At 39.5% G+C, this 15,445-nt stretch overlaps 1 protein-coding gene across 1 annotated transcript in view; it reads left to right on the forward strand.

Moving 5' to 3' along the window:
- The window catches only part of LOC124803360 (neural-cadherin-like), a 230,214-nt gene extending 221,895 nt beyond the window's left edge, over positions 1 to 8,319 (forward strand). The window contains 2 exon segments of the mRNA XM_047264545.1: positions 2,008 to 2,166; positions 8,079 to 8,319. Coding sequence (XP_047120501.1) covers positions 2,008 to 2,166; positions 8,079 to 8,161 — 242 coding nt within the window. The 3' untranslated portion in view covers positions 8,162 to 8,319.
- Positions 8,320 to 15,445: the final 7,126 nt, after the last annotated feature.

The raw sequence follows: 15,445 nt of genomic DNA on the forward strand, positions 1-15,445 counted from the left end.
ATCTCCAGTCCCAGTAAATTTCCTCCATGCTTGCTGCTCTCAGTTTCCTGCAGGTCATTGGACATACTTGTGCATCTGCACTCAAGGTGGTGGATTCATTACCAATTTAGGTGGATCAGTTATATGAATGCATGGTGTCTTCTCTTTACAATATGTCCAAAAGGACAAACACCACACATTCATACACTTGATTCACCTAGATGGGCAATGGATCCATTTTCTTCAGTGCAGTTGCCCAAGTACACTCAACAACCTGCGTGAAACTGAAAGTAGAGAGCATGGAGGAAATGGACAGGGCTGCAGATAGGTGGTGCTCGATGGGAACGTGATTCGGCCATGAGGCATGTTGATACAGTCCGTGCAGTTGTGATAACTTTGTGTCCCAGATGGCGCAGTGGTTAACGCATCTGCCTAGTAAGCAGGAGATCCCAGATTCGAATCCCAGTCTGGCACACATTTTCACTCAAAAATGGTTCAGATGGCTCTGAGCACTGTGGGACTTAACATCTGTGGTCATCAGTCCCCTAGAACTTAGAACTACTTAAACCTAACTAACCTAAGGACATCACACACATCCATGCCCAAGGCAGGATTCGAACCTGCGACCGTAGCGGTCACGCGGTTCCGGATTGAAGCGCCTAGAACCGCACGGCCACACCGGCCGGCCCATTTTCACTCATTGCTGCTGATTCCACATAATGTCTCTATACAGCTGACATCAGTAATCCCTTCCCTTTCCTTTTCTTTCTCCCTCATCCACCTACAATTTAGCTGTGGATTCTGTGTGGTGTCTCTTCTTTTGGACATGTCCAAAAAAACAGACACCACACATTCACATAAGTTGACATTCAGTTTTATTTATTTGTAATTTCAAATTCTGAATATCCTATTAGCAAGTGATTCATGAAAATACATTTTACAAATATTATTTCAAATATTATTACATAGTACATGGAATATATGAGATAAAAAATAAAAAATTGTTCAGTCAATAACAGTACAGTACAGAAGATAAATAACACAATGTTAGTAAACTAATTAATGCAACATAAACAAATAAAATGTTAACAAATATGTGCAATAAAATAGAGATTTTGTAAAAATATTTATTTTGTTTTAAATAATTGTGTGAGTTACAGCCAAAAGTACACTGGTATAAGATTATTGTCACTTAACTCTCTCACATCTGGAATCAATGTTCATTATCTTACTGCAAATGGTATGGAACTGCACATTTAACAATAATACGAAACTTCCATTTGTTGCTACTTGTTACCACTTTGAAATACTAGAAAAATAATCACGTTTGTTTTCTTGTGTTCTTACAAAACAGTACAATAAAATGAAAAATGCTGCAAATTATTAATAGTTTGTATGAAACAGTTTTTGAAAACAAAATGTGTGTGTAACATATTACTCATAAGAAAATTACTTTTAAAAGTGTTCATTGTTCTCCACTATAAGCATTTGTAGACTCTATGTTCCGCCATGTCATAATTTACACTAATACTTTCTCCCTGAATTGGTTATTCTTTGCTTCATTCCATCCCCTTTTTTCCTAATGCTAATATTCCTCTGTTTTGTTCATTCTGACTCCCTCCAAATCTTTTCGTAATTCCTTAATCCTTACAGTTTTTTACCAAGGCCTTGATAATATTTTGGCCTTTTTTTACTTTACTTTCTCTGTTTTTCAGTACTATAAGTTTCTTTTATATCTCCATGTTCTGAGCTTCCGTTCTTCATTGTGACTATCTGTTCTCCTCATGTCGCTGTGTTTTTGAAAGTGTCTGTATGTTTTATAATGACAACTTATCATTCTCTGTGCATATCCCTTCATTGGTTCCCTTTGTATTTGTTGTTATCCTTTTGTCTGGGTTTGTATCTCACTGTTTGTTCCTCTTATGTTCTAATCACTGAATTCCTTTGTTCACACCCAGAAATCTATTGTGTTTATGCACATGTGGTTATATGTAACACATTTCCTTTATGTATCTTTTCCATACTCAGATCTACAACAAAACCATGAAAGGACACTAAGAAGCATTATAAACAAATACAAAGATAAAACTGATGCTGAAGTACATTTGAAAACTAATGACGACATACATATCTATTTCTGTGAAGGCAGCAGGAGTGTATCAAGCTCTCTGTCATCTTTATGTACAGGTAATTATTTAATTTCCAACGCCAAGACTTTAACCTTCTGAAGATAGAAACAGAATGCCTAAACCATTCATAACACTTAAGAAATAGCAAGTTCAACTTTGTACTTTGCTTGTTATCCTCTTTCCTCTCCAGAAATAAGTTTGTTCTTTGTTTATTTTCTAACTTTATCTTTTATTTATATACTTTACATTCACTTTTAATGTGTAGCTATCATCTATAATTTATCCATTCTTTGCATCAAAGCTATTGAATTTAATAACAAATGTAGTTTGGTATCACTTCCACCTTATTGCAGCACCTCTCTTGACATGGAGTTCTCAGAGACATATCCTTTTTGAATACTTCTTAATTTGGAGTTCTGAGCAACATTTGCCTGCCCTTCTCTCATCCTTATCAGATTTTTCATTCATCAGTCCTGAACACAGGTTTCATTGTTGTTTTAAATGTATACACACCATCCAGTCACATTAATGTAATCTACTGTCAAAAGCCTGAATAACCACCTTGTGCGGTGCAGAGCACTGCAAGATGTGCAGGATGAGAGTCAGTGAAGTTCTGGATGGTACCAACAGGAATATGGAGCCATGCAGACTCCGCTGCCATGGTCAGCTGTTCTAAGTTTCTTGGCTGAGGGTTCAGTGCATGAACAGCCCGAATCAGACAGATTCTCAATTGAGTTTAAATCTGTGGAGTCTGGTGGCCAGGGGTGTATGGTAAACTCATCATGGTGCTCTTTGAACCACACATGTATGCTGCAAACTGTGTGATTAATTGCATTGTCCTTCTGGCAGATGCCATTGTGCTGAGAAAAAATGAACTACATGTAAGGTTAGACATGGTCCCCAAGGGTGGGGGTATATTTGTGTTGATCCAATGTGCCTCCCAGAATGACAAGAACACCCAGGGAATGCCCTTCGGCCTCGGCCCTTGCGACAGTTCTTGCAGGGTGTTTGCTTTCAGATGTTTCATGCTGTACACGCTACCTGTCTGATGAATCATAAAACTTATTCATCTGAAAAGGCTACCTGTTGCCACTCAGTGTACATCCAGTTGCAGTTTTTGACTGCAAATTCCAGCATTAGTCAACCTGGGTACATGAAACAGGCACCTGCTGCGGATGGCCATATGCAGCAACGTTTTCTGAATTGTCACTGAGGAGAAACTATTGGTTGCCCCTTGGTTCATCCCGGCAATCAGTTGTGCAACAGGTGCGTGGGCAAATATACCCTCCACAGACATTGTTCACTTGTCATCTATGGCCCGTAGTGCACCAAAGTTGTCCCACACCAGTTTTGGATATCACCATTTTGCCGGGCATGGTATGCTTTAATCACAGCAGCATGCAAATAGTTTACAAACTTAGTCATTTCAGAAATGCTTCCATGCTAATCCTGAAAGCCAATGATTATGCCCTGTTGGACATTAGGTAAATCACTCAATTTCCCCAATACGAAAAAGACGGCACTGTCTTCCGCATCCCCTCGACACACTTTACATGTCCTCTACAGCCTATGCTGCCACCTGCCACCTGAGAGTGGTTATTGCACATTGACACTGAATGTAGATGGTGGTCACAATAATATGACTGGACTGTGTAATTATAAGAAACGGAGAAAAAACTGCTGGTCATTGCCTTCAGGAGGCGTAATATTTTGTACTGCCAATTGACAAATTTAATGTGTACTACTGGCCAGCATATCTGCCTCATAACTTTTCTTGGGTACCTTTTATTTTTTTTATGCATCATTCTTGACAGATTTAATGTGACCCACCAGGACTCCCTCTCTTCTACTGTGCCCATCTCTTCATCTAAGACCAGCCATAGAAGATATTCTCTGATGCCTTAAGACACTTTCAACATTCTGTATCTTCTTTTTCTTAGTGTTTTCCACACACTCCTTTCCTTACTGATTCAGAGGGCACCCTCCCAATTCCTTAACTTACCAGCCCATTTAATTTTTAGTATCATTCTGTAACACCACATCACAAGTAATCCAGTTATCGTCAAAGTGTTCTTTTCATACTGTAGAAATGGATCAGTTATCTTCTTTTCTGGTTTTTCTCCAGCACACAATTTACGTCTGTATGTTACGGAGCTCCAGATGTCCATTCTCAGAAATTTACTCCTCAAGTCAAGGCCTATATTTCATTCATTTCATTCTTGTAGATTTTTTTTTTTTACACCTGCTTCTTATAGCCTCCTTGCCCTTTTTTTCTTTTTTTTTTTTTCTTTTTTTTTTCTTTTTTTTCCTTTTTTTTTTTTTTTTTTTTTTTTTGCATATAATGCATATTATGTGAGCACTAGACTTCTCATTCCATTGTATACAGCTTTCTGAGCTTCAATGAGGACAGCAATGTCATCAGTGAATGTTATCACCAGATACCTTAAAAATTTACAGTTTGTGATAAATGCAAATACAGTTGCAAATTCTGCCTCAAAAAGCAAAATTACCTAACAACTGACATTTCACAGGAAATTCCACCCAGGTGAGCTACACACATCAAAAAAAGTTTTGCATCACTCCGGTTCCCAGAACTCCTGAATATGGACATTGACTGTGGATATTGTATCTCAGACACAGTCCCTTTGACTGTTCAGGGATGTCACTAAACCCACCCAAAGATATAAACAACTGTGCATGAGCAGCACTTATTAGAAGGAGGGTGTCCGATAGCCGATCATTTCCAGTCATTCCACCAGGAAGGAGGTGCGTGGCTCATGTTGTCTGTAGTTCAACCATGCCGAGACGGTCAATACTGCGGTTCGATCGTGTCCACATTGTTACTTTGTGCAAGGAAGGGCTCTCAAAAAGGGAAGTGTCCAGGTGTCTCAGAGTGAACCAAAGCAATGCTGTTCGGACATGGAGGAGATACAGAGAGACAGGAACTGTCGACGACAAGCCTCGCTCAGGTCGCCCAAGGGCTACTACTGCAGTGGATGAGTGCTACCTACTAATTATGGCTCGAAGAAAACCTGACAGCAACGCCACCATGTTGAATAATGCTTTTTGTGCAGCCACAGGATGTCATGTTATGGCTCAAACAGTGCACAATAGGCTGCATGATGTGCAACTTCACTCCCGATGTCCATTGCGAGGTCCATCTTTGCAACCATGACACCATGCAGCGTGGTACAGATGGGCCCAACAACATGCCAAATGGACCACTCAGGACTGGTATCACGTTCTCTTCACTGATGAGTGTCACATATGCCTTCAATCAGACAGTTGTTGGAGACGTGTTTGGAGGCAATCTGGTCAGGCTAAATGCCTTAGACACACTGTCCAACAAGTGCAGCCAGGTTGAGGTTCCCTGTGGTTTTGGGGTGGCATTATGTGGGGCCGACATACTCTGCTAGTGGTCATGGAAGATGCCGTAATGGCTGTACAATATGTGAATGCCATTTGCTGACTGATAGTGCAACCATATTGGCAGCATATTGGCGAGGCATTCATCTTCTTTGTGGACAACAATTCGTGGCCCCATCGTGCACATCTTGTGAATGACTTCCTTTAGGATGATGGCATCGCTCAACTGGAGTGGCCAGCATGTTCTCCAGACATGAACCCTATTGAACATGCCTGGGATAGACTGAAAAGGACTGTTTATGGGCAATGTGACCCACCAACCACTCTGAGGGATCTTCACCAAATTGACATTGAGGAGTGGGACAATCTGGACCAGCAGTGCCTTGATGAACTTACAGATAGTATGCCATGACAAATACAGGCATGCATCAATGCAAGTGGACATGCTACTGGGTATTAGAGGTACCGGCATGTACAGAAATCTGGACCACCACCTCTGGGGGTCTCGCCGTATGGTGGTACAACATGCAATGTGTGGTTTTCATGAGCAATAAAAAGGCGGAAATGATGTTTATGTTGCTCTTTGTTCCAATTTTCTGTACAGGTTCTGGAACTCTCAGAACCGAGGTGATGCAAGACTTTTTTTGATGTGTCTATTTTATCAGAGATACTTTGAAACAGCTTTATTTTCTGCTTATAAATACTGAAAATGTTTGAAATTTGATTTAACACATATATTTTAATGTGACAGTTTAAGGTGGCAGAGGTTTTGACTGTGGTTGAATCAATTACTGGTAGAGGTCAGGACTGAACTACCTCATTTACGACACTGCCAACATCAGCAAAAATTGTGTGGTAGCCATTACTGAATCTTTTGTGATATGCATTGCTCATTGTTTTCTTTCCTTTTTGTAAGGTGAATGAAGAAACTAATCCTATTGCTTCATAAAGTTCGATTATTTGTTGACCATGAAACACGAGAATGTATTGGCAATCCTCTAGACCATCTGACAAGGTCTCCTTTTGCAGAAAAACGGAACATGGGTGAAGGCTGGCTGCCCTGCATGTGGGCTTCTTTGCCCACATTGCTCTTCTGCCCTCTGGTTGTCAGAATTCAAAATTTATTATGCTTGTGGCCAACTGCAAGTTTACACTATGAACTATAGTGAGAGTCTGCCCCCAGTAGCTGAGTGGTCAGCGCGACAGAATGTCAATCCTACGGGCCCAGGTTCAATTCCCAGCTGGGTCAGAGACTTTCTCCACTGAGGGACTGGGTATTGTGTTGCCTTAATCATCATTTCATCCCCATCGATGTGCAAGTCGCCGAAGTGGCGTCAAATCGAAAGACTTGCACCCGGCGAACGGTCTACCCGATGGGAGGCCCTAGTCACAGGACATTTACATTTACATTTACTATAGTGTGACCAGAAAACAAAGCCTGCCATTGTATTTCAAGCATACCAAAACTCTTCCCTTATGTGCAAGCAGAGTTTTTTCAGTCTTACTTATAGACAAGTACCTAATCAAGTCTCTAAGTTACTTTGTCAACTAAGGGTTGCACGACTCTGAATGCTCATGAAAGGTTGAAATCAATGCTTTGCAGATTTTGTAATTATCAAATTGGGTAGGGGAAAAATTATGTTGAGAAACCCCCTTAATCAGAGCCATGAAAAAGATGCTTCATCTCAACAGCAACAATCTTTTGTTGAAAGGTCAAATACAATGAAAAGAAAAAATCTGCCAAAGAGCATTTCGGAAAAAAAAGTTGAAGTTGTAGCAAAAGCAAACATTCCATTCCAGAAGCTCCCACATAAATTATTCAAGTCAGTTCCCAAGCACTAAGCCTTCATATTCAGGCAGCTAGCATGACAAGATTTTAAATCTGTATGAGTAATCATTTACAAACAAAAAGTTTAAAGTTATAAAAGTAAATAAGTAATTAAAAAATGAAAAAACACAAATTTCGCTAAAAACAGATGTGATTTTTTCAGGTCCTTATTGTCGTTGATACTCCAACTATCTTAATTTTAGTCTCACTCTTAAACTGTTCTTTTATTTACATCATCACTTCTTTGAGGTACAGGTTTACCAGTAGGGGAGGAAGACTGCTTTCTCACCTTATGCCCTTTTTGATCAAGCATTTTTCTCTTTGTCTTCCATTCTTCCTGTTTCCTCTTGCTTGTTCTAATTTGAAACGTTACGCCAGAACTCACTCCCTGGTGCCTTTAACTGTCCAAAAGATTGTTATCTAACAAATCCTTTACTTTATTTTATTTTATTCTGTGTATTATTCTTTTCACTAATTTGAATGCTTGACCTGTTAAGCTGATTGTGTAATAATTCTGACATTTATTGATGTTGTCATCCATGGGATTGTGTAACTGACATGGTGTTGAAGTCTGATGGTATGTCCCACAGATTTCACACATTAACTTTGACATTTGTTGTACTGTATATTTAAATTTTAAACCCAAACACAGCCATCAAAAGAATGTACATTTAACTGCTTATTGAAAATTTTCTCCAATAATGGATTATGTGTACTGCAAACTAAGTGATTTTTGTTGCTAAAGCTTTTGCTTTTACCTACAAATATGTTTTTAGGTTCTGAAGACAAAGAACAAGATCTGAAGTATTTGATTCAAATGGGATTAATCAAATCTGAACAAGGCAGAAGAACAACATAGTGACCATCACAAGATACTTGCATGTTTCAGTGAGTGATATGGAACTTTACACGAATTCTACTTGTAACTCTGTGAGGGCCACATCAAAGTGCAGCGTACTACAGCATGTGCATTGTTTCCAGAATAAAGTGCCTCGAACTGTAACTCTGTAAAAACTTCCTGCCAGGCTTCTTATGTGAGAAGCATAAAATATGAATAATTTTACATATGTACAAGATGCATTGTGATGGCATATACCTTTTACATTTTAGTAAGTGTTATCATACATAATTTGTAAAGATACAGTGTGGACCACCAATGTAAACTCATATATTTTGTAGAACAATGTGCCTGTGAAACCTGTTAGGCCACTGCCTTTCAACTGTAAATGAGAATTCAATGGTCTTGTGATATGACATATAACTGCATTGTAATGTATTATGCACCCAATACTGCAGAATTTATCATTTGTACTAAGATGGAGAAATTAATATTTTTGTATTGTGATTTATTTTAAGATCTACAGGTCATAATGTAAATTTTCTACACAACCGAACTTTTTCACTTTGTATAGTGAATGAAAAATGCATTAAACTGAGCAAGATATGTGAAAGATGAATTGTATGGCACTGACACTTACCTCTCCTTTTGTGACATCTATCACTGCTCATTGAATATTCTGACAGAACAATTGTGATATTATTTCCTCACTTTTGTTTGCAGGTAACATTCCTGCAGTTACTATTTTTAGCAGATACAACATGGAAAAGAGGGGATGCTGTAGTTTAACTGTTCATTGATTTTGAAACCGTAGCATATGTATAAATATTTCAGTTTGGACAGTAATGGAGAAAGGAGTCAGCCACAGAATTATTGAATATTATCATCATTATCATTATTATTATTATTATTGTTGAAGAAGCCACCTTAGCATTTGAAGTGGTTCAGGAAATAAAGAAAAATCTAAATAAGTTTTGTAAAGACTAGTTTCACCTTGAAAAATATACAGGAGGCTCATTGGAAACAGAGCAAGTGATAAAGTCTGTATTCTAATGCCACTTCGAGCCATGCAGTATCAAAGTACCACCTATGACAAATAATGCCCACAATATTACCAGCTGAGCCAAACCAATAGCACACTTACTATATGTGTGGTCCCATCAGAGGGACCTCCTGATGACCAGCGCCCTCTGGGCAGTGACACCACATCAGTTAGCAGTAATACTGTGCCGGCTATTCTGTTTGTGTAGCGATGTCAGATGACACCAATGCATCCAGCCCCCCCCCTGCCCCCCTCCCCCCTCCCCTTTCCACCACCCCCAGCACCAACCACTGGGGCAGAGGAACATAGGTGATACGTAGTTCATGGTCCAGAGGCATCGCCACCAGGAAGGACAGTGAATCGGGTCCATGAAATTAGCTGCAAAAAGCATTGACAAGAAAGGCTTGATGGATGATGGAAGTTGCAAGAGTCAGCACAGGACGAGAGGGTTTCCTGGGGATTTATTTATATATTTATTTATTTATTTAGCATCCAATAGATCACACATGTGATATAGGATTTGTCATTTGATTACACGTAACACATAACAACACATACACATAATAAATTGACAAACATATACAAACAGCAAACAATTTACATACACATAGTACATAAGTAGTGTACAAGAACTTATTACCCAAAAAAACAAAAGTACGTGCTCATGATAAACAATTTTAGATCACGAACTATGCCTTATACACAAAATGTATTACGGATATACACAAAACGTATTATGGATATTTAACAGATTTTTCCTAAGTATCATCATTACAAAGTTGAAAACATCATTAAATTAGTCTGAATTTTTAGAAAATAAGTAGGCTACAGGTTTCAATCCACAGTCTGAGACAGGTATTCATTTACACTGTAGTAGCATTTTTCCATCAAATATTTTTTTACTTCATGCTTGAAATTATTTTTGCCTTTCAATTCTTTAATTTGAGATGGAAGTGCATTTAAAAGCTTTAGTCCTAAGTGGCTAACATGTTTCTGACTTCTAGTTTTTGCTACATAGGGAATGTGGAAGTCTTTACAATGCCTTGTATTGTGATCATTGTAGCTTGAGTTGGTTTGGAGATTGCAGTTATTTTTACTTATCATTTCCCGGTATTTAAAAATATATATTGATGGTATTGGGATGGAGGAAACAGTAGGTGAAGTTGGTTTTAGTGCCACTCCTAAGTCCATGTGGAGAGGTCATGTTACACAACATGAACCTGTTATTGGAGATTGCCCCTTAGATACAGATTGAGTGCATCTGAACTCGCAGGCTCACGCTGGAGTGCCCAGCCAGAAAGGGGAGATTTTGGTGATACCTTGCACCAGCAGTGGGTCCAAGATGACGCAATGAAAGGTGGTCATGATGCTGTGCTTCAGGGCTGCAGCCTTCAATTGGATTTTCCATATAAGTGCTAGAAAACGACAGAGGGAGTTGGGTGTGGTGTTAGACGTCATTTTCATATAGGTGACAGCTGCGATAAAATGGTTCATTGATGCGAGCCCATTGCTTTGGATACCAATTCTGTCAAAGATGATTGTGTGAGAGAACAACTGTGCAGGTTGCAGTTTTAGTGCTTTTTTTTGCTAACCCTTAGAACAAAAGCTTGAGATTGTGAAGACAGTCCATGTAGAGTTGCACTTGCAACCATCAATATATCACCAAGTATGCAGCACAGTTTGGAATAACATTTAGTAACTGCTCCATAAACCACTGGAATATGGCAGGGGCCAAAGAGATTTTGAAAGGTAGCTGATTATGGCAGTATAGATCACATCATGTATTGAGCACCAGGTGAGTTTGTGATGAAGTATCCAAACAAACTTCAAAGTATGACTTTGCAAGGTAAGTTCTACTGAATAAAGTCAGTGGCTTAACTTTGAAAAGAATTAATCCAGGACCTCTAAAGTTTCCACTTCTGCTTGTGTACTGACTGTGTCTTTGAAGTCACCATAAAGTTTAGGGTTTCATGGGGTTTGAATAATGTTACCAGTGGAGTGGCTTATTGATTACGAGGAATATGCACTACATCTCTGTTAGTGAGTCAATCCAGTTCTGTTTGAAGAGCACCCATTAGAGCCTGGGGCAACAAAGAAGCTTTGGAACAGTTACAGGCTACTGTCACTTTAAGAGTAACATGAGCTTTGAAATCATTTGTCTACTCTCACCCAGGTGAGAATATTTGAGCATCCCTGTCACAGAGGGTCTTTAAAGTGGTGGAAGGCCCTTTGGATTGCATGGTGCATACTCTTTCTTGAGCAGGATCAGCTACTACTAGGAAATTTACTGGTCAAGTGACTTGAATGTATATGGCTACAATTGTATTTTTCCTAGGTCACGTGATGACCTCCATAGGCTCAAAGATTTGCCCTGGCTGCCTGTCTTACTTGAGTAAGGAGTTTGCTTTAGCAGTAACAAAGAAGCATCTGTGTCAATGAGTAACGTCTCAGGATATTTGGCAACGAACATAACTAGGCGTATTTGCTGGATTGAATTCCGAGAAGTCTATATCTCTGTAGTACAGTTCCCAAGGGAGTGATATATCTGAATAGGGAGGGGCATATATTGTAAGTGCCTGTTTTTGCTGCACATGTGGCATGTTGCATGTCAATGGGGGCAAGCACTAAGTGGTGAAGGAAACAATGTTTACACCTGGGCAACAGTGCTGCCATTGATATGACCTTTCACTAAAGTGTGGTTGTTTTTAGATTGTCAGATCTGTGGAGCAAGTGGGAATCCCATACGAGGCAGTGTGATGTCCTGGTGACAGGGAGCTGACAGCTGCCAGGGAGTTGACTGCTGCGACATCTTCTTCCATCATAAACAAACTCTGGGCTGTGTAGGCAGTTTTATAGGCTTCATCTACTTGCATTACTTGCATCAGGGACAGATCTAATTACCTCAATGTGTGGTTTCTCACTTCCATGTCATAGTTAAGATGCACCATAACATCCCGTTTAGAGTCCGTGTGAGTCTCCCACAACAACATTTAAAATTCCAATTCCTACTTAACCACAGTAGGTTGGTTTTCTAGTCTACATAAGACTGATTGGGCCCCATTTATCCGCTGCCAGAATTCTAACATGTCTGCAATAATGAGTATCTTTGATGGAAAATGTTTTCACAGTAATGAAAACATTCTCAAGTTGACAAGAGTATGGAATTTAGTCTTCCTGCATAAAAACTTGACAAGCCAAAAAATATAATGACAGTCATCAGAGCCAAACACAGGGTTGCCACAAGTTTCCCCTAGTGAAATTCCCTGATATTTCCAGACAAGTTTTAGCATTTTCCCATGACAAATTTTCATATCTCCAGGGTAAGTTAAGATGTAAGATGACAATCTGTCTTTGCAACTACGGTACAAGAAACAATAGTGGAAACAAGGAAAATCTGAAAAAAGACTTGCAAGCAGTCAAAATTTCCTGATATGAGGAAAAGTCTTAAGTACTAACATCAATGTTCCTTATAATGAACTGGTTTTAGATGGAGGAAGCAAGCCAAATGGTATGTGTGTTTCATTAAGACCACTTATGTTATTTTATTTCACAAAAACAAAGCATGTTTGGTGACAGAAATACGCATGGTCTTGGAGTCACAAGACAGATTTAAAATACCTTCACTGATTTCAGAAATAACCTCAGAAAGAAGTAGGCATTTTGAAAGAAGTGTATAAGATGGGGAAGAATCATGTAAACCAACACTGTAGGTGACCACCAATAAAATGTTGTTTCTACTATGTTCATTATTGTCAAGTATTACCCTCTGTGTTATATCTATCATTCTACAGGTATTGCATGATTTTTTTCTTTTGAGAATGTTTGAGTACATAATGTAAAAGCTGCCAGCAACTGACACAGTTTTCTTCTTCTTATCATCCATACTTTTTAATATACAAGCAACTTTTGAAAAGCCAAAATGTACTAGAACAAATCAAATGTCTATAAAACGCCACACTGTACAATGCACTTGTGGTGAGACAGTCACAGTTCCTGAAATCCATCGCCCATGACCTCTGGCCTGCTGAGGAACACTGCAGGCCTGGGTCCATGAATAAACCACGAAAATCCACTGCATTATGCCATCTGGTCTGCGGGCAGATCAATGAGGCTATATCTGACAGGCAGGGCCTACACATTAGTGGGGAACAATGGGCTTCAGATCGGCAGGCCCGACCTATTAGAGACATCTGCAGAAATGGCCTGCAGTTTTGGCCTACTGTGGAAATCCACCAGTTATTCACGAGTCACAGACAGCAAGTTGATGAAATGAGACCTAGGTGATCACTCCATGCAACAGATACTCAGAATGAATAATAATGAAGATAGGTAGCAACTCACCATAAAGATGGTCGCTGAGCAACAGAAAGGCAAGTAGAAAAGACAATCACACTCTCACAACTAAATTTTCAGCAACACCTTTTGTCAGAAAATCAGAACACACACACAATCACTCACACACAACTCGTGCACATATGAGCATCATCTCTGGCAGCAGCATCTACAGTCTCTAACAATTAGATTCAAACAGACCACTCCTCATGCCTCCGTGCCTCTCGTTGGCAACTGCTAGGCTAGTGGCAAGAAGTGGTGCAGCACTGACTGCAAGCTGAGAACAGTGATAGGAAGGGGAGAAGCAATAGTAATGAGAGAGTAGGAAGTGGTGCATGTACTAAGCTGCATCTAGCAGGCGACAATGCATGACACCTCAGTAAGCAAACCATTTCATCTACTGAGACAAAAACGAAATTTTTTCTGATTATTATTATTTTTTTTTTTTAAATTTCTGTTTGAAATTCCCTGATTTCCAGAACCTGTGGCAACGCTACAAGCATCTCATTCTTTAGACTGTTGGTTAAATGGTAGCAAAACTGTAAACAAGGAAGATGCAGGAGATGTTTCTGCTACATTTGCTAATGCTTGTGCTGCTCGTAATATAGATGTTGTTAGTTCCTGATAACCCTGTATTGTTTGTGTTAGATTTTGTAAGTGTTCTGTGGTTGAAAAACCTGCACTCTCATCTAATTACAAAATTAAGGATGGCAATGTAGTGCCAATCCCAAAAATGAGTCCAGGACTCAGTTACGAGTTGTTAACCCATTTTAAGATTGCAGTGAAATGTAACTACTTTTAGTTACTACAGGTCCCAGTTACCTTGGTGATGGCACTTACAGTCAGTCAAGCTGAATAAAATAGCATTTTAGAAGCAAAATGTATGCCACAAGTTACGTACATGCCATTCATTTTTTAGGATGATTTAATTATGTTAACAGAGTGTGTAGTTTAAGTTTAATTCATTGCAGTGCATGTTCAACAGCACAGACATATATTATAAATGGGCTACTACATTAACACTTCAGTCAGATAACATTATTTCCACCCTTAAGTTCTGACCAGAAATATTTGTGTGACCAAAAATATTTCTGATGGTAAGTTGGAAGCAATATTTATTTGGAAATCAAGCACTTTTTGGGAGCAACAATCCTTTACTGAAGATGTTGTTGATATCAACCGAACAATTCTGTTTTCATACTCAGATAACATAGTGGATGTCAGCTAACTTTTAAGCAGACTTTATTGTCTTCTAGACATAATAACTGAAAGTGATGTTGACTAATCACTACAAGACAATCGTTTGTTGATATTTATTCACTGTGTAAACTGGCTTGATTGAAGTCAAACTCTGAGTTTTATAAGAAGTCAGATAAGGTTTGAAACTGCTGTAACACTTGCTCTGGCAAAGTTTAGCACTGGACATATGTGTTGTGACAGTGCCACGACATTCAAAAGTGCCGCTACGTTAGTACGCGAACACGGCGATAGAGGCGCTCCGCAGCTCGGCCGAGCGCGGGAGCGCCACCTGGTTATGAACGGCGCCGGCCGCATGTCACGGCCCGGCAGTCGAGTGACAGATACGGAGTTAGTAACATGTAACCCGCGAGTGTTTCTACTTTTGTCTCTCCACGCACTTTATTAGTCATTAAAGGTTATAACACTTTTTGGCGACGAGGTCGGATATTTTTTTTTCCCCTGCGTTGTGGACTTGTGTGTTCGTGTCGGGGCAGACATGGAACAGCTTATGCAAGCGCTTATTGAACAACAAACACAGCTGACGGCTGCTATTCAGGCGCAACAAACACAGCTGACGGCTGCTATTCAGGCGTTGTCGACGTCGCTTACTCATCGTCTGTCTTCCTCTTCTCCGCCTCCGTTTCCTCCTTATGACGAGGCCGCTGAAGACTGGGAGGATTATGAGAAGCGTT

The sequence above is a fragment of the Schistocerca piceifrons genome, chromosome 6 (assembly GCF_021461385.2).
Source record: "Schistocerca piceifrons isolate TAMUIC-IGC-003096 chromosome 6, iqSchPice1.1, whole genome shotgun sequence".
Classification (NCBI taxonomy): domain Eukaryota; kingdom Metazoa; phylum Arthropoda; class Insecta; order Orthoptera; family Acrididae; genus Schistocerca; species Schistocerca piceifrons.